This window comes from Myotis brandtii, unplaced genomic scaffold (genome assembly GCF_000412655.1).
Source record: "Myotis brandtii unplaced genomic scaffold, ASM41265v1 scaffold328, whole genome shotgun sequence".
Classification (NCBI taxonomy): domain Eukaryota; kingdom Metazoa; phylum Chordata; class Mammalia; order Chiroptera; family Vespertilionidae; genus Myotis; species Myotis brandtii.
The window spans coordinates 3,540,978-3,565,744 of NW_005362626.1; the positions used below are offsets into that span (position 1 = coordinate 3,540,978).

A 24,767-nucleotide genomic window follows, 5' to 3' on the forward strand; every position below is an offset into this window, starting at 1 on the left:
TATTTTTAAAATATATATATTTTATTGATTTTTTACAGAGAGGAAGGGAGAGGGATAGAGAGTTAGAAACATCGATGAGAGAGAAACATCGATCCGCTGCCTCCTGCACACCCCCTACTGGGGATATGCCCGCAACCAAGGTACATGCCCTTGACCGGAATCGAACCTGGGACCCTTGAGTCCGCAGGCCGATGCTCTATCCACTGAGCCAAACCGGTTGGGCAGCAGTACCATATTTTAAAAGCAAATACTGAGTAAATCCACTTTAGAAGTTTAATTTACTGCATTGGCCTAATTCTAAACAACCAATATCAACAAGAAGATCTGACGAATTGGAAAGAAATTTTATATAATTTGGTTGAAGAAAATGTACCATTGTTAACTGCAAAGTAGTTAATTGGTACCAATGCAATGCAGAAAACCTGCTCCAAAAACTGAAATAAGACTAGATTAGTCCTCCTGTTTTCTGGACCTCACCTTTGAGATCTTTAAACAAAGGTCTGACATAATGGTCATTATCAATGGCCTTTGTGTTCCAAGTGGGGCTGCAAAGTGAAATTCAGGGTGAAACTAAGTGAAGTTCAGTCTTCAGGTTTGTTGATCCAAATGGCTGGCTTTTAGCCTAAAAGTCATTTCAATATTAGAAAAGCCAGGTATTTTACATATACACTCAACAGCAGCCAATAAGTTCAAAGCTCACCCTGGATCCTAACCTCAAGGTCTCCACATTCCACCCCATTTTTACATGCTTCAGATCATGGGAATGGAAGCAGAGTCAATGAAGCTAAAATGCTGTGTGGCTACACCGATGCAGTTATTTAATAAGCATTAATAAGTAGCTCGCACTGTACTAGACACAGAGGCAAGAATAGGGAAAAAGGTAGGCACGGCTCCTGAGCAGGAGATGGACATTTAAAAATGATCCCCTCACATCACATCTGGTAGTAAGAGCCATGGAGGAAAAGTACAGGCTACTCTGAGATGGTTACTGGCCTTGGAGAGTTGGCGGGAGTCAGGGAGGTTTCCTTGAGGAAGTGACAGTTATACTGAGCTGGGAGCAGCCAGGCCTGGTGGGAGGAGAGGGAAGGCAAGGAAGGGCAAGGAGGGTCGAGGAGGCCAGTGCTGCTGAGACAAAGTGATAGACGGGGAGGCCACAGGGAGGTGAGCTTGGAGAGATGGGTAGGACTTTATCATAAGAGAACTGGAAGCTGCTGAAGAGTTTTAATCAGGGGACTGACAAGGTTAGATTTTGATTTATAAAAGTGTATTCTGAATGCTAGATTGAAGGTGATAAGTCCCAGCTGATGTGTTTTATTTCATATTTTGATGCTACATATTTTACTAGTGAGCAGAACATGGCTAGCTCTCCATGGAGTGCATGGGCACTGTGAGGTCCCCAGGCTTCACATGGGGACAGCTGACAGCCTGGCATGGGCACTGTGCTATGACAGGGCAAGGAGCAACAGCAGGCAGCACCGAGCTGTGTCCATAGCCTAGGCCGTCCTCCCTTCTTCCCCGAGGTGCTGTAATGTTCTTGATGTTGCTGGAGCTACAAAAAGAGAGTCTGGAAATTTATAGTCCATCCTCTTTTCCCACTGAGCTGGCCTTTCTGCATGAGACTAAGGGGTCAGGGACTCGGGGCACTTTTCAAAATTGAAGCCAACTGGTAATTACTGCAGAAGCATTTTCAATTCGGGGAAGTACTGTGGGCTCTCAAGAAAGCGATTCTTGTAAAAAATGGGCAGAGGTTTCAGAAGGAGACCTGGTGTTGGTGCGCACACAGCAGGAATGTCATGGGCACAAGCATCTCAGTAGCCTTTTGTTCATTTTTCCACTTTGTAGTGGAAACTCTGCATTTCAGTCTGGCCCATTTCTCAGCCTCCCTTGCAGGGGTATTTGGCCACGTCACTAAGATCTGGAAGTATTTCCAAAGGCATGCTCCTAAAATGAAAAACAGCATGTCCTCCCAGCCCCTGTCCCTTCCAAATGCCTGGAATGTAGATGGACTGAGGGTCAGTGAGGAGATGCAGATGGGGCAACACTCCAGAGCACTGAGTGAGACGGAGCCGAGATCATGGTTGGAGGTGTGATATCAGACTGGGACCACTGCCTGAAGAAGTCCTTGTCCTACTCCCCAGAACCTGTGAAAATGTTACTTCATGGCCAAAGGACTCTGCAGGTGTGATTAAGCTAGAGATGCTGAGATGGGGAGATAATTGAGAAGTTCTGAGTGGGTCCAATGTAATCACAAGGGTTCGTATAAGAGAGATGTAGGAGGGTCTCGAGAAGGGGATGTGGAAGCAGAGAAAGATATTCAAAGATGCTGGGCTGCTGGCTCAGACTATGGAGGGAGAGTGGCAGCTTCTAGAAGCTGCAAAAGGCAAGGGAAGGGATTCTCTGGGACCTTCAGAGGGAGCCCGTCCACACCAGCATGCTTTAGCAAAGAGTGTTGAAACCCATTGGACTTTTGATTTGTAGAACCGTAAGATAATGAATTTGTGTTTTTTTTTAAGCCACTGAGTTTATCGTAATGTATTCACGCAGCAACAGAAAACTAACACAGAGAACAACACATTTCTAACTTCTTAAAAGCCATGCTTACTAGATACAACTGATTAGAACTGTGGACAACTTGCTTTAATGAAATACCTGTGATAAGGCACTGCAACAGGTTGCTCATGTGACTTTCCTCTGTTGTCTCCATTTTGGCTAAGGAATAAGGCAGGGAATCATAGATGCCCTGTTGGTTGCTCCACATTCTCTAAGGAAAGTACCAGATCATCCCTCCATAGTTGTGAAGGTGGAGGACAAAAGAGAATTCTCAAGTATTAGCACGTGACCCAGCTCCAGTGTCTACAGATTAGGCTGAAACTTGTCCAGAGGGTGGAAGGGCTGGTGGTGAGAGTGTCCTTGGAGGTGGGGGCTAGGCATTCCCGCCTCCTGCTCCAGGGCCGAGGACGCGAACCACTTGCTCAGCTCGACCGCGGGTTCTTTAGAGCTTGGGGTTTGCAGGGACTGTATCTTGAGTGACATTAGCAGATTGATTCATAGACTCAGTGCCGGGGATATACTGACCCTGGAGCTCAGGAAGCTAAGTTTTACGTCCCCTCCGAGGCCTATGCCAAGTTTTATATTCCTAAAGTGTACTCTTCTTAAACAGGACTTTCAAAATGATCTAAGCTGCAGGGGCACACACTCTGATCCACTTTGGTCCATGTGCCATGGAGCAGCAGAGCCTGAGGTGATGGAGAGTTCAGAGGATGGAGGAGGCCAGGTCCTGCCAGCGGTCCTCAATTAGGGGCTGTACCAATGAACAAATACACCACTGTCCCACGAGAGAAGGAGCTAGAACATGGGCATCACCCACAGACATATGGACCTATGCCAGGCTGCACAGCACTGGCCAGGCTCTCCTCTCCTCCCTCTTCCCTGCTAGAGCCTGGTGGGTGAGGGGCACTGAGACACGGGAAGGGACAGCTTGTGAGAGGGGAAAAGATGGCGATGGAAAGAGAAGAAATGGACCAGGCTTTTCCTGCCAAGTGAATTAGACTCTCATAGACGTAACATCATCTGTCTATTGAGAAAGGAGGGCTAAGGTGGAGTTAAGAAACAAGAATGGTGATGAACTGGCATTAAACTGAGGGAGCTTTCTAGTTTCTGATCCCACCCCTTCCCCCTGCTTTCGTCTCTGGGGTATTTTTGTAGGTTTTTATTTAAAATGTGATGTGTAAAGCCTCGTGAAGGAGTGAGGCACAGAGGAAACGTTTAATTTGGGCTCTGCTAGGGACTTGGGGATCCATCCCACCGACAGCTATAACTTAGTCACTTCTTGTTTAGCAGCTGCCATGTGCATCGATTTCCACTTCTGCACAATTGATTTTTGCTTCTGTTCCCATTTGTGCCTGTTTTTGGACAGATATCATATGATGAGTGTCTGAGAATTGTCTCAGAGAGGTCAGGGGACCTCATGAAGGAAGCCCTTACTTGTCAATACAAACATCCACGAACAAACGCCTAGGATTGTGGAGGAGACAGTATCATAGCTGAGTTAACCTCCGCCTTTTCCTTTCCCCACACAACCTGGCATCAAGTGGTTTAGAAAAGAAAGAACCTGAGAAGCTGAAACTGTAAGTCTTGAGGACATTAGACCTGTTTTAGAATCTGGCTAAACGTCCTTCTGTCCTTTCAGTCATTTCTTTGGGAAGAATTTTCTGGCACAGTAATAAGGTTAATAAATTCCTGAGAAGTAATTTCCTCGATACAATGACAGTTCTACATTCAGTAGTTTCATTTATTTATTTCTGTAGAGGATGCGCTTTTCTATCATCATCATCTTAGATATTGCAAAGTAAAAAATCTATTTTTCAAAATGGTAACATGTTAATGTAAGTATTAAAGTATTTCTCGCCCTTCTTACTTAAGACTTAAAGATAAAAAATTTAAAATGTTGACTGTGTTGTGCTTTCTTTTCTTCACAGCATTTCAAACTATCTTTCAGCTCTCACTGGAGTCCTGTGTTGATTACTGAACGTCCAGCAGGTGAGGGTGACGAAGGGCTGGCAAGCATGAGCCCAGGACTTCAGTTTGCAGGACTCTGGGCTCATCACCCGTGAGTGGCCAGCATCCTGGAAGCAGCGAAGGACAAGGCGAGGGCTGTGTTCACTCTCTCACCCACTATGGCTTGGACATCTGAGGAAGTCTGCAGGCCTCCTTCTCCCATCCATAATTACTTATTGATTTCCTGTTTTGTGAGTGCAGTGGTGGCCAGAGCCATTGCAATGAAGACAACAGCAGTAAGAAGCGAGCCCTGTGTGAGGCAAACGAGAAGGGCACGACTCCTCCCCATCTTTGCTCATCATTCACTGGTGGAATGGTATGTGCAACCTGAGAGTCTATTTCCCGACAACAAAAGGAAGGACATTTAAAGATTAGTTTTATGTTTTGTTTCTCTCATCCAAATGCCAATAGTGAATGCAGTATCTCTACCTAGAGGAACACGACCTAATTCAGTTTCAAGCACAGGTGGTCTGGCATTCTGTAAGACACCAGCTCATTGTTGCAAGATACTGATATTTCACGGAGCGGGTGGGAGGGTGAATGTACTACCGGGACACAACTGAAAAAAACGCTGGCTGTGAATATTGGTGCGGGAGAATGAGTCTGGTTCCTAACCTTGCTGCCTATCAAGAGGAGTTTGGCTTTGACATTTGCTCCGTCTTTGATTTGATCCCTGCATTTATGAACTAAGGCTTTTAATTACTCACGGAGAAGCTGAGTAGATGGTGTTCTCTCTGAAGCCCTTTGAAATACTTAGAGCAAAATAATGAGCCTCAGTCCCATAAGCTAAACCCTGGAAAATCCTCTCCTCCTACTTGACAATAGGGACTGGCCTGTCCATTTCCATGGTAACTTCACAGGGTCTGCTTTAAGGGCCTGGGTGTTTGCTAGACAAGCAGCCCAGGGAGAAGCGAGGGAATGGGAGGACAGAGGTGGATTTCCCTCAGTTCTCAGGGCCTCCTTTCAGTGCCCAATGCTCAGGGACATTTTCATCATGGTCCTAGGCTTCCTGCTCCTCTTCTACTCCATGTGGGGACGTGCCTGTGCCTAAGAGGACAGAGCAGGTTCAGGGGATGTGGAGCTCCGTGATTTCCTATAGATCAATTACCCTGAGAATTGCTATAGATCAACTGCCATGATCCCAGGGCACCACACGGAACGGGCTGGGATGGCTCCAGGTTGCTTTTCTAGGAAACCTCAATGGTAGCCTGGAGTTTTCTGGGGGCTTTGCTGGGCAGGTGGAAGTCGGGGAATCATGAGGAGCTGGTGTGTTTATTCCAGGAATCTAGAAATGAGTCCCACACAAGGCTGATGTCATGGGAACTGAAAGGGAGTCTCCTGCTGGCACTGTGGCCTGGGGGCCAAGCACACAAAGGCAGGAAGACTCACCGGCACGAAAAACAGTCAGGCATGCTGGTGGTAATCCTTTAATAAGAAGTTATTGGGCCCCATCTTGAGAGGAAATGTGAAGATCTTGTTTGCATTATTAATGACTAAACATTAACACAGGACTATGTAACTATAACTGAAGAAAGATTTTGATCCATAGCCTAAAAACTACGTGTTCAATCTTGGTTGCTTCTGAGTGCAATTGATAAACAAGCTAACATTTTAAGTGACTGCTATGTAAACAGCACTTGGAAGCAAAATAGGCCGCATACATTTTAAAACCAAGGCCTGTTACTGAGTTTGTGTTCAGGAAGCTCCACTGAATTGGTCTGGGACTTAATGCATCATGAAGACCAATAAAACAGTGGTCTGTACTGGCTGGGAATTGGATACACTTCCATTTTCTTAGTCATTAAGCTGAGGGTTACATCAGAAGCTTCACAGACACTGGTGGACAAAAGTGGAATTTAGGACTTTGGGAAGCAGAAATCAAGCAGTTTAAGTAAACTGAGAATTGCAATTTTTAAAAAGTTAAACCATCTACTTTATTTTTACCAAAGATATAGAGATGATTTATTTCACTTATTTCTTCACTTTATTCTTATTTTCTAGCTCAGAGTAATGCAGCCTCTTTCAAGCAGCATTTGTATATTTTATGACACACATTTATGGTGGCCCTTAATTCAGAGTTCTGTTCATTAGGAATTGATATTAATTGGACTCCAGTTGGAGGCAAGTTTCCCTGTAATTTCTCTGACGGAATGACTTTTAATGTAAGTTCCTAATGGAAATCCTCCCACAATTAATATTTGAACCAAGAAAGAAAGTGGTTTTCTATAAAAGTACAAATAAATCTTATCTAGATATTAAATATTATAGCACCTAATGCTGCAATACTTTAAGCAGTAGGCCCAAGCTATTTGTGTGTCTTAAAAGTCATTCTTTAAAAGTTTGAATTAAAAATTTTTATTCATTCAAATTGATTTACCCTACAATTATTTCAGATTAGTAAGAAATGACCCCAATTCAGACTTGAGAAAGAGATTAGAGATGTTTCTCAGGGAAGGTGATATAAAAAACTTGAGGGATATGAGGAAGATTTAGATGGGCAAGGAGTGTAGAGGATGGAGCACAGACTTGTGGAAAGATGGAGGGGAAGGGATGGTGTGTGAGCTGGGAACACAGGAGTTAGGTACATCTGGTGGCCAAGGGCGGGCGGAGAGCAGGCATGAGCTAGGGAGCTAAGCTGTTTGGACTCTGCCCTGAGGGCAATGGGAGCCATGGAAAGATGTTGCTCCGAGGACTAATTGAATCAGATTTGTTTTTTAGAAAGTTCACCCTTACCACCCTCTGGAGGAGAATGGACTGGACAGAAGGAATCAGTGGAAAGATGTTGCTCTGAGGACTAATTTAATCAGATTTGTTTTTTAGAAAGTTCACCCTTACACCCTCTGGAGGAGAATGGACTGGACAGAAGGAATCATGAAGGTGGGGCTGAGTGAGGAGTCTGTGACAATAATCTGGCAGATGAAGACAGCGGTCTGTGGCCATGATTGTAGAAAGAAGTGAATAGACAGCATTATGCTAAGTGAAATAAGCCAGTCAGAGAAAGATAAATATCACATGATCTCACTCATTTGTGGAATATAATGAACAACATAAACTGATGAACAAAAACAGATAAGAGATAAACCAAAGGACTTGTATGCATGCATATGAGCATAACCAATGGACACAGACAGTAGGGGGGTGAGGGCATATGCTGGGAGGTGGGCGTGGCCAGGGAGAGGTCAGTGGGGAAAAAAGGAGACTTATGTAATACTTTAAAAAATAAATAATTAAAAAAATAACAACAACAAAAAAAGTGAATGGAGGTGGAAGTCTGGGCTTTCTGGTGGTTGGATGGAGACATGTGAAGAAGAAGAAAGAGCCAGATGGCTCCTGGCAGTGGCCTGGGTGATGGGTGGAGGGCTGTGCTAATCAGTGATCAGAGGTGCAGGGAGAGGGGTGGAGTCCAGGAGAAGTAGGTCTGTTTGAGATCTGATTTGTTAGAGGTGCTGTGGGCATCTGAGTAGGTTATTGAGTATGGGTTAGATGTAGGAAGAGAGATTAGGCTGGAGAAACATTCAAGAGACCACTACATGTGGATGGTGACTGAACCCAGGGAGCATTAGGGACACCCAGGAAGAGGCCACGCATGAGGTGAGAAAGATCTAAACACAGAACCCTGGGGACATCAACATTTACAGAATGAACAGGAAGAGGAGCCAATTAAGGATGGAGAAGTAGCACCCAGAGAGCCTGAAGAAGCTCAGGGATGGCGATGTCATGGGGGTCAGGAGAAGATGATTGTTGTGGGTCATGCTATTTTACCACATTTTCAACCTAGAAATGAACAGGATCATGGCACGGCCTTTTCTCAGGGGAAATATGGCATGCATGCTATTTAATGAGCCAGGGCTGGAACTCACATCTTCATATCCCAACCCCAGACTTCTCCAAGGTCCTCAAGCCAACATTAGTCTTCAACATACTTGACCTGCCATAGTCATCACTAAAATGAAATAAAATCACTAACCACTTCTAAAACCCTGGTAGCTCTCATTGTCATTAATGGTCTTCCTACAAAACCTAATTTGTTTTAACTAAACCCCACTGTGCAAGACTCTTCCTTCTGGGACTGTTTCAATGCAAATATCCTAGGCAGACACAGCTGCTGAGGAAAATGACTGTGGGAGGGGACACTGGGTTAGGCATCTAGGGGCTGGGAGGAGACAGGTAGAGGGAACCAAGAAGAAAGCAATCTGTGAAAATGTAGGTCGAAGTGAATGACAATGATGGTGATGATGACAAAATGAAATCCTGGATCCACATGTCCAGCTGCCTGTGGACAGGATGGCAAGGAGCATCTATCAGCCAAGCAGCATGGAGAAATGTCTTAGAATTAACAACAGTGGTCTTGTTGGTATATGCCTCTCCAGTTTATGGAGCTCTCTGCTGACTGCTGTCACATTGGGGACAATCAGCAATCCTGGAAAGCCACTGTTATGCTGCTCACTTCATGGATGAGGAACCCAAGCGACTGCGGTTGGACTGACAGAGAGATGCCGCAATCTCCATGAAAAGATGCGAAGGTTCTATGATGCAAGGGTTCAGGAAAGTTCAACTCTGGTGCACAAACCCCTACGGCCCTGAGGTCATGTCCAGCAGTCTGGAGAGAACATTGTGCCAGGTAGGAGAACTGCCACAGACCATTTTAAGGGGGTATTTGGTCTCCCGGAGACCGGTAGGAAGGGATGCTCACAGGTTTGGATAACTGGAGAGAGAACAAGTCCAGCGTGCTGACCGAGAGGCCTGGTGAATCAGAGGGTTCCTTGTTGCCCCTCAGCCAAAGTCAATTCTACGCTGATGGGCAAGGGGGCTCAAGAAAACTTGCCCAACGTCACACTGCTGGTAGGTGGCAGGCAGGTGCCTTTAACCTCTGGCCATTTGATTCTAAGTGCTTTGCTCTTTGTACTTCACCAACTAGTGTAAAGAGCCTCTCAGACACTATTCGCTCCCTAGCTTTGTTAGTAGTGGGAGTCTCAGCCTCAGGGAAGGATCAGCTCATCTCTTTCTTCTGCTTCAAAAAAAACTTGGAGGGTCCCACCCGAACGTGGCTCAGTGGTTGAGCATCGACCTATGAACCAGGAGGTCATGGTCATGGTTCGATTCTCGGTCAGGGCACATGCCTGGCTTACAGATTCGATCCCTAGTGTGAGGTGTGCAGCAGGCAGCCAATCAACGATTCTTTCTTATCATTGCAGATTCAATCCCTAGTGTGAAGTGTGCAGCAGGCAGCCAATCAATGATTCTTTCTTATCATTGATGTTTCTATCTCCCTCTCCCTCTCCCTTCCTCTCTGAAATCAATAAAAATACATTAAAAAAAACCTTTGGAGGGACAGATTCATTTTGGGAGCTACATTGCAGAAGGGGTGCTGTTGAACTTGCATGCATGTGGGAAAAAGGGAACACAATGGTGAAGGCCATGGCAATGCCCGTGTATGAGAGCTGAGCATGTCGGGCCTGGGAAGGGCCGGCCTTGTGGGACGGGATGGCTATGTTACAGAGGGTAAGGCTTTCAGAAGGAAGAGAAATTTGACTTTTGCAGAATGGAGTTGAAGGGCAGAAGCGTCAGATAAAGATTTTTGCTTAATGCAAGTAAGAAGCTCTGAATAAGCACAGCCTTTCTGAAATGGAATAATATGCCTCATTAGGTAGTAATTGCAATTGATATTAAAGGTATTTGAACAAAATGAAAGGAGCCAATACTGCCTTTTTGCCTCTGGTAATGTAACTACCTTCCTCCTGCCACAAAGGCCTCGCTGCCACCTTGCCCGTCCTCCCTCCCAGCAGGACGTGTGGTATGACTGAGTTCTTGGTCCTGGGATGTGAGCAGGAGTCTGACAACTTTTGTACCAGTTGCTTAAAAGGACATCACCTGCCCTCTCTCCCCTCTCCCTTCCTACGGGCTGCAGTGAGAGGGGGAAGGGCTAGGGGGCTTTGCCCACACAGGCAAGGACGGCACTCCCATGTCAGGCAAAGCAACAGGACAATCCCAGGATCACACACTGGTCCCAGGCCACCTGCCTAACCAGATATCATGAGAGGGAAAGAGATACCTGTGTAGCTTGGGCTTCTGTATTTTTGAGTCCCTCTGCTAGAATGCTGTGTTCAGATTAGTATAACTATTTTTTGGATGTGTACAGATTGTTAAGATATTATATCAGGAATTGTAAGCAATGATTTCTGTAATTTTATAATTCTATGTCCATCCCCCCAATAAAAGAAAGATTTATCTACTTTCTTCCCAAACCAGCTGTCCCAACAGTCTTCAACATAGTCAAACATAGGTACTCCAGTAGGTCAGTGGCCTCGTTTTTTAAAGTACCAAGGTTCAAAGAAGTCAAGAACTTTTGATCTCCTGATTCTCTTTTATCCCCATGTCAGGCCTGTTCCTAAGGCTCATCTTCTTTTCCTTTAGAAAACATCTTCTGCAATGACACAGGTGATAAGGAAATGTTAAAGTTCTATTTGTGGTTATCTAAATGTGGGGACTGGCTTATTTATTTATTTTTCTAAAGCAATGCATTACTTAGACGGTGTGTGATAATATTCTCCTGTTCTTGTTTTCCCTTCGGGGAGAACCCGAAGTCCAGGCCTCCCTGAAGTTGAAGGTCTGGATAACACAAATATGTTTTCGCTCTAAGGAATTGAACATCATTTCGTATTGGTCAACACACTCGGCCAGAAGAATACTTTGATGTATTAAATACATCTCTAAGTAAAATGAAGGAGTTGAGCTCATAAAATGAGATGCCAGCCTCCCTGCCTGGGTTCTAGGAAGAAATAAGCCAGGGACAGATGGGCCTTTAATTCTGTCCCATAGATTTGCCATTTTCATTTCAAATTTCTTGTCTTCACTCATCTTTTTCCTTTTATCCTTAATGCCCTCACCTCTTTTCTCCCAATCTATGCAAACTCCATGAATGTTTTAAGATTTTGCTCGACAATTTTCCTACTCTTAATTCATCCCTTAACATCTGTGGTGTATAATTCCAAACTGAATAAAGTTGCCAATAATTATTCCATATTTCATTTTCACCCAGGGTAGCTACTCTCCAGCTCTTGTGTTTTCTCTGAAACTCTGCCTGTTCTAAGCCTATATTAGGTGTTTAGTAAATAGATCTGACGCACAGATAAGTAGAAGATATGGATCATTTTTTTTAATGATATGAAAATTGTAAAAGAAGAACAAGATAGAGGTCTATTCCCCCACTGAATAAAAACAATTCCCGAGGATGAATGAATTCGGTTTTCTCCCCAAATGGGAGTTTCCAAAAGAAATGCTTTTGTGAATGTTCAGCTTTGCTATTAGTAGCACTTAAGATACTGAGCACAGAGGTCCTCACTTCCTTTCACATCTGCGTAACTTGAGAATTATTAACATCAGCTCCTTCTCCATCCTTTCTCGTCACGGGTCAATTAAAAACATCACCGACAGTTTCTCCAGCTCATGCTTCTCGAATCTCCTCGCATGAAACACATTTTAAACCATCTTTCACTTTCAAGTTTTAGCTCCATTAAATTCCTGTCAACACATCTTTTTTATTTTTTAACATGGAAACAGAAAGACAATGATACTTTTTGAACTCTACCACTGACATAGAAAAAAAAGTAGGATTGAAAACTCATACTACTCAAGAACAAGTAACTTGTTGAGTCTCCCAGAGCAGTTTCCCTCCAATGCACATACGAGAAGGATTATTTCAGCAAAGGATCGGAGGTAGAGTGGAGTTTATTTGAGGCACTAATATTTCTCGGAGCTTCTGGAACCACTGATTCAGAATGACAGGCTCCTTTCTAACTTATGGCGAGTCCTTCTTGTCTCGCTGCCTGTTTAGCTGAAGCAGGATGGTTTTAGGCGACCCCTGTGAAAGGGTCGGTTGACCACCAAAGGGGTCGCGACCCACAGGTTGAGAACCGCTGGTTTACCCTAATATGCATACTCGGTAGGAGAGGATATAATTCATCTAGAATGCTCCTTTCACACTGCATTTTGCAATCTCTATTTCAGCTTCCTCTCAGGGGATAGGAAAATCTTGAAAGGGAAATACATAGGCTAAACTTCATAAATTTAAAGTGCAAAGTATGAACTCCTAAGGGAAATAGGAAGGCCTTGGGGAAATCGAGAAATAGACTATACGTAAGTAGAGCCAGTTATTAAGTATTTATATTTTCCCATCGGCTTAACAAAGGACAAATTTTCCCTCTGGCAAGATGGGTTTTGCTTTCTCTGATGTGGGCTTCTTGCTGCTGAACATCACCCCCAGCCCAGAACTGGTAGGCTGGGAGGCAGGCGAAGACATGGGGGCTCTCTCTCCTGCTCCTCCACCATGCCGGCCACCAGGGGCTGCAAGGAGGCACGGGGGCAGTTGTCGATGGAAGCCCATGCCTCTCCTCCAGCCCAGGCTATGCTTTCTGAGTCCCCACAGAAATCGCTGATGTTTTCCTCCCCTATTTGTTAACTCAAACCTACTGTGCAATCACCAGTCATTTAAACTACCCATGTTTGCTGGTCTGGTAACAACAAAACAACAACTTCTGGGAAACCTTGTTAAAGAATTCTCCCCTCCTAAGCAAAAAAAGAGAAGCTATGCATACCATTTTAGTAGTATTTGGAAATGAGGTGTAGAATCTAAGTTTCTAGATGCAACATTTTTCTCTTCAGGTTTTATTTGTAAACCATTTTGGGGATGAAGAATTCTTTGAAATGTATTTAAAAAATTTCCTGCCTGCCTTGAGAGAGGGCACTGAACACTCAGCTTCTTCCTCACGCTCCGTGGCCGGCTGGCGGCAGGAACCTGGTGAGGGCTGGGCTGGGAACACGGGTCAGACTGTTGGGCCTTCCACCAGTGTTCCTGGACTTCCTGAATTGCTTTTTCTATTTCTTTCTGTCTCCTCTCCACAATTACTTGTTGATGCTTGCTGTTTGTCTGTTTTTTTTTTTAATTTCTTTTACAAAATCCCTTAGTTCATTAATTTTTAGTTGATCATAAAATATGGAAGCTCAGGGGAAAAAAGCTAATTTTGTTTCTTGTCAGAAGAGCTAGGCTAAGGCCCTATGAGTGCGGATCTGTCCAATCCAGAAAGTTCCTGGGTCTTGGTGTATGTCCAGGGGACACTTGGTGACTTGTTTCTTCTGCTTCGTCATCAATTCTTCCCTTTCAGTTGCTTCCATTACTCAGACTGTTGGGACAAGTAACCTCCACATCTAGGATGCATCGTGCTAGGACCAGGTATAGTGTCCTTTGGCTGAGGGGTGTGTATCGCTCATGAGCCCAGAGGGTAAAGCAAACCTTACCTTTTTGTAGAGACTCCTCAGGTCTCGGTACTGCCACATGCTGTTGAGGACCTGAGATGCGGCCTTGACCACTTTGGGAGAATGTCTGGTAAGAAAAGACAGGACATGCAAGATAGTGAGTGGACACACGATTGTCAGGACGTGGCAAGAACAGACATCCTCCTGGCTTCCTGGATGTTCCTCTCAGCCTGGGGAGCACAGCTGATAGTTCACCAGTCTCCAGCCTCATTCTCATCAACACACCCCTGAGGGCAGGAGACAGGAGCACACCACAGTTTGCCAAAGAATGTCAAAAATGCAAACAGAAGAGTCAGAAGGCACAAGTTTAGCATCTGACTATGAAACAGAAGAGAAAAATAGCGATTAGGAAGGGCCAGATTCGGGGGTTTTAACAGCACGTTGTGCAGCACCTGTGCAGTTAGATGAACATGATATTCATCTTCTCAGCGGAAGCGTGAGAGCATAGCCAGTGTTGGCTCTACATGCCTGCCTGGCTGCAGGGACTTGTTCTTCACCTGCTGCCGATGCCAAGAGCAAGAGATTGGCAGAGCCACAGACAGTGGGCACATGCTGCCGGGTGTGCTCTCACAGGTACACAGAGGAAGAGAAAGCATCTATAAGACAACCCTTCCTACGATTAACGTTCCATCCTTTGGGCCATAGTGAGAAAGTAAGGTCACATTAGACCTTTGGATTAGTGGTTCTTACCATTTAATTTTTGAGTCATGGCTTTGAAATCCCTGTGAAACTATAACTAAATATTTTGCCTTTTGGTTCAGTGTCACTCTGCATCTCAAAACAGACAGATCAATATGTCCATGTGGGTGTAATTCTATCAACTTCTTGGAAGTCACTTAGACTAGTGGTGAGGGAAAACTATTAGCTACCTGCGGATTCTTTGTTCTAACAGGCTGGTTCTACAACCCAAGTCTAATGGCTGCCACTGACCTCATGCCCATATCAGGGGCTGGCACACTTTTTCTATAAAGGATCAGATAACCAATATTCTCTGTTTTGGGGGCCATACGGTCTCAGTTGCAGCTACTCAATTCTGCCATTGTAGCATGAGAGGAGTCATAAATAATACATAACGGAATGATGTGGCTGTGCCAATCAAGTGTAATTTACAAAAGCAGGTGGTGGGTGAGATCTGGCCCAGGAGCCACATAGTTTGCCTATCCTGGTCTATCTGAATGGTGACTCCTGGAGCTGCACAGATTAGAACCAATGCAAAGTCCACTCCCAAAGCTGACCCATGAGGCAGTGGCCCATCGACACCCTGAGAGAGAATATCTGAATCGAGACCACAAATGCCTTTGAAATAGAATGTGAGCAGATGGTTAGATGGGACCAGGTTGAGGTTGGATTTGAGAGCTGGAGTAAAATGGATGTTGCAAGAACAAGCATTTTGTAAAGAAATTATGGGATGTTAATACATGGTCAATTAAATGTGTGCTATTTTCCTGGATCTTCATGTTAGCAATTTAGACCAACTAAGTCTAAGGTTTCTTCACTGGCAATAGTAACAATCACTCTTACTATTATTATTACTGAGATGGAATTCAGTATTGGCTGTTGGTAAATCTATTAGTTATATCATGTACTTTTAAAAGAAAAAATATAGAGTTATTATAAATTCTAAATTATGTTCCTCTATGAGAGATGAATTATAGTTAAGTAACAGACATATTTTCGTTTTACTAAAATGGATGATTGCTAAATGAGTTCATAATTTATGCCAGTACCATGCTCTAAATGTAATATTAAATTCCTTTGACTTAAAGGCAGAGAATTTCAGATCTCTACGTGGATATAGATACAGGTACCTTTTAATCTCATACAATTAATGCTGAACAAAGATAAAATCCTATGTTTTGCTGTGTTTTATCATTGTTAGCTAGATATTTATCCATGACAATAATCAAACAACTCTAGAGAAACATTAATATTCAGGTAGTGATAATGTAGTTGAAACATATGTACTAATTATGCAAAAATTCCTCTGACACAGAGTAATTTTTTGTTTCTACTTCTTGCTTAGTTACAAAATAAAGTCCGTGCATGTGTAATGATAGCAGGTTTTAACCTTTCAATTAAAATGCCAATACAGCTCAGTGTTATAATAACATGCGAAGGTTAAAGAATCATTGCTTTCTTAAGGCCTTTAACATAAATCCATCCACTAGAGTGGTGCCATAGCAACTTCTACTTGAAAAACTATACCTATTGATTGAAGGACTTGAACAATTGAGTGTTTTAAATGTGACAAGTGATTTTAACCTCAGCCACAATACACACTTCCTTACTGACAAGTAGCAGTTGAGTGTGTTAGTGGCTTTTCTGTCTTATGACAAAATACAATGGCACATTCAACACTATTTCCTATATAACTGTTAAAATTAGAAAAAAAACAAATGTACTTTTAAAACAGATGGATGTGACAGGATGTCCATAATGGGTGTTTAAAATGGTGTGAACAGCATAATATATGTTATTGAGACTGCAAAATGGCATGTATACAGCTCCTGTAAGAGTCATTAACAATTACACAATGTCTGATCTTCACCAGAGGTGTCAAATTAGGGCGGCTGAAGATTTCAGTTGGTTCAGTTGATAGTGGGTGTTTGAAACAGTCATTCCAGCAGTAGGAACCCAGACCACCACTCCCAGGGTTGTGTTCACAAGACACAGTGTGTTGTGCAGCTAAAACAGATTGTGATTGGCACCTTGACAGTGTGACTCATTAATATCATCCATGTTTAAGTCTGTGGATATCTATATATAAAAGCCTAAGCAACCGTTCAGCCGGTAGCTATGACGTGCACTAACCACCAGGGGCAGATACTCAACGCACAGGCATGGAAACATGGAACAGACTGATGAATCTCAGAGGGAAGCGGGGAGAGGAGAGGGTGGGAAGAAATTAACCAAAGATCTTATATGCATACTAGAGGCCTGGTACACGGATTCGTGCACCAGTGGGGTCCCTCGGCCTGGCCTGCAGGGAATTGGGCTGAAACCAGCAGTCCGACATCCCCCGAGGGGTCCCGGATTGCAAGAGGGCACAGGCCAGGCCAAGAGACCCCACTGGTGGACAAATCCGTGAACCAGGCCTCTAGTTTAAAAATAAAACTTATAGATACGTAACATGGAAAACCATAGGTAGGTCCATATTTTTATTTGTGTTTTCTCATATTAAATTTAAAAACCAGGTTTGAATTAAACTTATTTCTATAAATGCTTTTTAAAGGACAATATAAGGCAGACAGATTTGCAAGCATTTTATTAATTAACTATAGTAAATTTATATTCCTCCCTTTTCCAATTATAAAATCATCCCCAATTCCCAAACTTTCATTTTCAATAAAGAACTTCTATTTTATTAAAGCCTGTCTAGAAGGACAGGATGTCTCTCTCTGACTACTGTTGTAACAGCTGAATGATGAATGGTGAGTTTAGTGCTGAGATTCAGACCAATGCTTCTGGATTCATTTTAAGAGAGGTGAGAGGTAATAACCAAATAAATGTGAGAGAGGAGGATATCTGCAGCTATAAAAACCAGTTTTGAACTCCAAATTAGCCACTATATAAACAGGAGATAAATCACATGAAAGAATGAATGAAACTGACTATAACTTGGAAGATGCTTGACTCAACTCAGTGCAACACTTCTTATAAAATCATGTAAATCCAGATTGTTAACATTGTGGAAAAAAAAAGATAAAGGAACAGTGAGATGCAACAAGTGACTATTCCATAAAGAAATTTCATTCAAATAAAGAACATTTCTGGGATAATCTATAGTGAAAGAACCTCCCAATACCACAGTAGTCAACCGAGTCATGAGTTATTAATCAAATTGAAATTACCAGTGAGACTAGCTTTCACTCTGGGGTGGGAAGACTGGAAACCATTTGCTGTTTTTGTTCTCTTGATTATCAGAGCCAAATGCTTTCCAGTGACATTCGATAGTATTACCCATTACCAGGGACTGTCGGGCACACTTAGAACCCATTCTACCAATACCATCTGACTTACTTATCTCCTTTGCTTTTGGAGATGCCAACCAACTTCTCGATGCCACCTGCATCCCGTAAGGCCTTGGCGTTCTCCATGTTCTTGGTGATCACTTCGTGTAGGGTGCAGCAGACGGCTGTCACTGTGTCATCCGACATGGCCTTGCTTGCTGCATTGTTGCTGTTGTTCCCGCCTGGAAGCCTGTGGACCAGGTCTCGCATGGCATATTTGCCTTTAAGAAAAAATAAAGGGAAGAGTTGAAATGAGGGTAAAATGGAGGAAGAGGACAGAGGGAGAGGTGGGAACAGGGGAGAAAAAGAAACACAAGAGATAAGATTAATGCAATCTTGTCTGTTTCCCGTTACTGAATTAGTCTCCATTGGGTAACTGTGAGCACATACAGAGAACACAGTATTTCCTCATGGTGTATGCATGGTCTTAGATTGAACCTTTGGGCAAGTTATTTCATTGCCTCTAAACCTCAGCTTTTCACATCTATAAAGCAAGAACAATGGTGGGACAGATCTCACAAGATTTTTGTTAAGATTAAGTTAGTAAATATGTGGAAAGCATTTAACACACAAGGGTTACTGAGGACCTAGGCATGGATAGATGTTAACAATCAGTAGTTTACTACTTGGCATTCACAGAAGTCAAGAAAACACAGTAATTCTAACGTAACCACAAAAATGCTTTGATGGGAGCTATGTTGGGACCTGTATTATTTTACAAGAGTCACACTGCAAATATGTGAAGAGCATGATCGATATATTACTTCTGTGTTCTGGCCCCTATGAAGCAAAGAGAAACATTTAAGGTGAGGGAGAGAAGCTTTACAAATAATATATAACTAGGTGTCTTTTGAACCAGAGTAACTGGATAATCTGCTTGTCTCAATGATAGGATTTCCTGGTATGGTTCTACCATATAACATTTCCTAATTTGACATGTTTTTCCTCATGTGAAAATAAAATAAAATCCAACTTTGCATCCTTAATTTGTTTTATCATTATTAATTTTGCCACTCCCAATGACAAAGGTACTTATAATGACATCTTTATGGAGTACTTCTAGTTTACAAAGCACTTTAGGCACAGCCAATAACCCCGCAAGACAATTAATTCATCCCACCTGCAGCTTCCAATTCTGTTCCATTAATTTACTCCTGGAACTAAGTAAATGAGTGCCTGCAGCAAAGTTGGCTGTTCTTGAATTTTTCATTTAGAATTGGCACATGTCCAAAGTTAAATCCCTTCCTTACCTCCCATCCCTTATTAGACATGTTTAGCTAACAGCTAAAAACTATTTGAAATATTTTCCCTCCATACATGCCTGTAAGGGATAGCCTCTTTTTAGCTGTCTAATTCTCTTGTGCTTAGTGCCTGGGGGTAGGAAAAGGAACCTCTTGGGAGGAAGCAACGATATCTTAATTCCAGGCAGTAAAAAATAAAACATAAGCCCTTGTAATTTTGGTATCTTCTCTTGTCCTATCTATGTATAGGTGACTTATTTTAGCTTGGATCAAAAAATGCTGATGTGGAAATTACTGAAATAGGAAAATGTCTTCATTCACTTTATGATAGCTGAGAAATGTGTGACAAAATGGTTTGCCTGAAAACCCCTAAATGTAGCACATTTACTTTCTTTTAATATTTTTTTTGTAGTTGTTTCATTTTGAGAGAGAGAGGAAGGGAGAGATAGAAACATCGATGAGAAAGAGACATCTATTGGCTGCCTCCTGCACACACCCTCCTGGGGATTGAGCCTACAACCTGGGCATGTGCCCTGACCAGGAATCGAACCAGTGACCTCTGAACCAGTTTCCGGACAGCATATTTATTTTCTAATGACAGCACTTAAAATTGTTTGGAGAAGATCTTTTGCACCTGGGCACTCCTCTGAGCAACTTGCTTTATCTATTTATTATTAAGTCACATTCAACTCTGGCTAACAGTTTACCATGTGGAGCTCAGCATGCTGATGAATTTATCAGTTCCTTAACCCCCACAACCCACTAGCCATTGTAAGACAAACCTGAGTTCTGTAGTAGCTAGAAGATGGATGAGTTCTTTTTTCTTTATAAAGGAAGAGATGGAGGAACGCATCAGAAAACTGTTTCAATTATTGTGCATACAGGGCATTCGCACTCCTGATGGCGTATGGAAGACTGGTTTTGTGACCTTGGACATTGTCAAGGTTGAAAACAAAAACAAGGAGAGGGCGAGGATTCGGCTGCGGCATTTTAACATTTTTGTTGTTACTGTCATTTTTTTTAAACGGCAGCAGATAAATGTGAAGATGTGGTTTCATCCTGCACGGCTTTCTAACCAGTGAGCCCTTAATGAGCTGCAAGGTGTCCCTGTAAGGATTAGGTGGCAGAGACAGTCACTTGCCCCAGAATGGCCCGTGTGCTGAGTAAACACTATCATTTTCCATGTGCTCCATGGCCTGGAAGACAGCAGGAGCCACTGCCGTGTATAACCCCCACAAGCTGTCGAGGAAGCCCATTGGAAGATTTTATTTCTATTATTTCCAATCTAGTTCACTGACATTTTACTAGGCAATTCAAGATTCTTCATTCAGTCTATGTATTAACCTATTTGAAGGGATACATTTTAGACTACATTTTGACCATCCAAGTGGAGAAACAAATCAAGTAAAATTATTCCAAAGGGCAGAAGACCGCTGGGAAGAACCTGTTAATTCTTTTAAGGGCATGCAATTGTGTTAGCCTTTGATTATGCTGCTGAGAAAAGCCACCTTCTCATACTGGAATCATATCTTCACGGGAAATTTGGGTAGCAAGAATAGCTTTTTAGCTTTTCCTTGTGCATAGGAACTTTGAAGCTTATTGGTGGGAGTGGGGGGTGGGGAGAAAATAAGGACCATAGAATAATTTCAGCCACAAGTGACCTTGAGTGGCATGCTAATAACAGGCGTTCAGAGAAAGTGGATTGGACTGGGTTGTCATGGCAGGTTTGCTATGGGAAGTGGGCATCTAGAATTTGTTCCATAGATCAGGGGGACAACAAAATATTTTACAAAGGAGATTCTTGTGCATCAAGGCGGAAGGTTTCAGAATAATGTTACTGAAGGTGGAAGGAACAGATATTACCAGTCTTTTTCTTGACAATGAAGCTCTCTCTTGAAACTTCTATTGCAATTATAAGCATTACCTTGTGTTATAATTGTTCTATGTTCCCTATTTTCTTTGTCCCTAAGTTTCTAAACAGCAGAAAGAGCGAGAAAGCTACTCTTGTTACCTAGTAAAAGGAATCTTGTCCCACCCCCACCGCTACACCTCCATCAGGTTTTTGGTGTGAGATTTGAGGTCTGAGATTTCTTTGGATGTGAAAGTAGTTAACTAACTTTTGGAGTCTATTCTTTTCCTTTGCCACAGTGGTGATAAGGAAAAGTTGTAAGGCTGGTGAGCCAAACTTGAATTTTCAGAGCTTAACACCATCAAGGTGATCCAATTGTTGTTGTTTTGGTTTGGTTTCAGACCGAGAAAGGGATGGAGATACGTTTCATCTTGGGGTTCACCCCCAGGATGCTATCACTTTAGGAACCTTGAGGAGAAACAAGTTGAGGTACTGCACTGTCCCAGGAACGTCAAGGGCACCTGAAGCTCAGCAGTGCCCAGTGGTGAGCACAGGCCTCACCCTGTGGTTGAGGCTGGCATGAGGCAGAGGAGCTTCCTGTCTTAGAATAAACTGTGAGGTCCACAAAAGGGGCAGTGGTGCCAGCGACCAGGGAAGACTGACTACCACTCCCCCTTCCTCTGAATTTAATTTGGTTTATAAATAAGTAAATTACATGACACAGACCAAAAGTGAGGGAGTGATTCATGCCGATGATATGACTGAGCAGGTGATTGTAATATTTCAGGACAAAAACAAGGACTTGCAACTACAAAGATTTGGCCATGGGGGGAAGGGGTGGGACTGAATCCACACCTTGGCATATCAAGATGATGCTCTAATCAACTGAGCTACCCGTCCAGAGCTGTGTGTGTGTGTGTGTGTGTGTGTATTTTAAATTTTAAATTTATTTTTTAATACAGTATAGTTGACATACAATATTATATCAGTTTCAGGTGTACAACTTAGTGATTCAACATTTATGTACTTTATGAAGTGGTCACCATGGTAACTCTATCTGCCAGAATACAAAGTTATTACAATATCATTAACTACATTAACATTACATCCCCATGACATTTATTTTATAACTGGAAGTTTGTAGCTCTTATTCACTTTCACTTTTTTCATTGCAGCATTATTTATAATAGCCAAGATATAAGAGCAACCTAGGTGTTCACTGACAGATGAATGGATAAAGAAGATTCGGTATATCACTTAGCAATAATAAAGAATGAAATCTCCCCATCTGTGACAACATGGATGGACACAAATGTATTATGCTAAGTGATATGCTAAGAGAAAGATAAATACTGTATGATTTAACCTATATGTGAATATAAAGAAAACACAAACTATAACAGAAACAACATATAAATACAGAGAATAATCTATTTATACTTAAAATATTTATTAATAAGGAGAAACTTGTGTTATCTTGCTATTTGTTATCTATATGTCTTGTATTTTTTTAGTCCCTCATTTACTGCCTCTTTTGTGTTTATTTGACTTTTTGCAGTGAAATGTTTTAATTCCCTACTCATTTCCTGTGGTGTATATCCTATAACTATTTTCTTTGTGGTTACCATGGCAATTCCAGTTAATATCCTAAAGTTATAACACTCAGTTTAAATGTATCCCAATTTAACTTCAACAACATACAAAAACTCTGCTCGTTATAGCTCCATCCCTGCTCCTTTCACTTACGGATGTCCCAAAATTACATCCCTGTATGTTGAATGTGTGAAAACATAAAATAATTGTTTTTGTAAAAGTATCAGTCTCTTAACTTATGTAGAAAACAAAATGTGGAGTTATAAACCAAAGTTACAATAATACAAGCTTTTAGACTAATACTTTAAAAAAATGCATTCATTATTCTCTTAAATCATGGTGAAAACAAAAAGTGGAGTTACAAACTGTTCTTACAATAGCACTAGCTTTTATAATGACCCATGTATTTACTTTTACTGAGATAAATATTTCTTTATTTGCCTTCTAGTTACTGTCCTTTATTTCAAACTACAAAATTCCCTTTACTTGCGGGACAGGTCTAGCGATAACAAACGCCCTCAGCCTTTGTTTACTTGGGGATTCCTCTAGGCATGAAGGACTTACATTTTGTGTTCCCCAATAACTCTATTTGAAATTGCCTTCCCCAAATCTACACCCTATAGTTAAACTATCAAAACTTAAAAAGTGTCTTTTACAGTAAACCATCTTCGGGGGTTCCAATACTGAGGCTAGGTAACAACAAAGAGTTTTCTTCTGCACTTTATGAAATAAGGATGCTCGCACTAGCTAGGTATGCTTGGCATTCTGCTGGTTTTACTTGGTTTAATACTATTGTGAGAGCTGTCCTGTTTATCAAGCCTCTGATAGGAAAAGACTTGGCAAATGAAAAAAGAGAAGTTCAACCTCCACTTAATTATGACAAGTTATACGATTATGCTTCCTCAGTTATGAACCTTTTCATTTGCTTAGAAGCATGCTCCCTTTCATATTAAAGAATGGCACCATAATGGTCAAGATTTTAAAAGAAAGATTGCATTTCTAGGTTTAAAGGAGACATTTTACTTAGTAGTAATCCTAACACACTCTTTATGGAGCAAATTAGAAGGTCCTCAAGGTTTCCCAATGCCCTCATTGTCCATACTATGTACTTACTTTCATGGTAGTCACTGACTAACTCCTTCTAGAGCTAAACTTGTCTCTTGTCTCAGTTTTGCTATTATTGGTTGAGATGAGTAAGTTCTCAGAGCTATTCAGCCTTATCATCAATAGGTGGTTTCTAATTTCCTCTCAGGCTCACCTTGAGACCCCTGCCAGCACAGATCAGTAATTGGGGTCTGTTGGAAGAAACATCAAAATAGCTGATTAAAGAACTCCAACAGGTACTCAACATTTGACACTATAGAAAATAGGTTATTGGTTACGGGCACTCCTATAAAGCTGATAGCCTCACCACAAATGAACATCTCAGATGACCAAGGGGTCGAACCCAATTTCCAGAAGTCATTCACTTTGAGAATCTGGACTGCTAACTAATCCAATATAAACAGAGCAAGGATTAATTACCTGGACTAAATAAAACAAATGTAATTGTGGTTAACCTTCTACTTTGAATTGAGTATGTTATAAAAACCTTGTTCCTTCTATGTCATCTGTCTTTAATGCTTGATTCAATAGGTTATGTTTATAAAAACTAGGATAAAACAACTTTAGATGGACTCTTATTTTAGTTGATTCTTCATAATTCATAAGAAGGAAATCCTTTGAACATTCTTAAAATAGATAAGATGATAAATTATTGGGAAAGGTTAATAATAATAATAATCCTGTAAATATAACAACAAATGTTGATTGGTTTTATCTAGACACTTAAAAGAGGAGTTATTTAAATCATATAAAAATGTTTTGACTATTTTCCTTACTTTCTTTGCCGCACTGAAAAGCTGGAGCTCAGAGGGATAGAATAATCTCTGAATTATAGGTAATGGAAGTGAAGCCCGAGTCTTGGGTCACTGATCCCAGAAGATGAGGTAAAAGAGAACAAAATACTTCTACTACATAAAGACACCAAAACTACAATCCTAGGAGTTATACCAATAAAACAAAAGTTAACTCCCAGCATTTATTATCATACCAGAGGCATGGCCTGTGGGGATTGGGCTGAAACCAACAGTCCAATGCCACCTGCTGCTCCTGCCTGCCGCTCCTGCTCATCTTGGCCCAGCTGCGCCTGCTGCTGCTGCCGCT

General features: G+C 42.0%; 1 protein-coding gene across 1 annotated transcript in view; it reads right to left on the reverse strand.

The window, feature by feature from the left end:
- The window catches only part of CTNND2 (catenin (cadherin-associated protein), delta 2), a 642,889-nt gene that overhangs the window by 28,914 nt on the left and 589,208 nt on the right, over nt 1–24,767 (reverse strand). Inside the window, exons 16-17 of the mRNA XM_005871061.2 lie at nt 17,890–18,100; nt 13,852–13,936 (exon numbers count right to left, since the gene is read on the reverse strand). Coding sequence (XP_005871123.1) covers nt 13,852–13,936; nt 17,890–18,100 — 296 coding nt within the window. The remainder of the gene's footprint in view (nt 1–13,851; nt 13,937–17,889; nt 18,101–24,767) is intronic.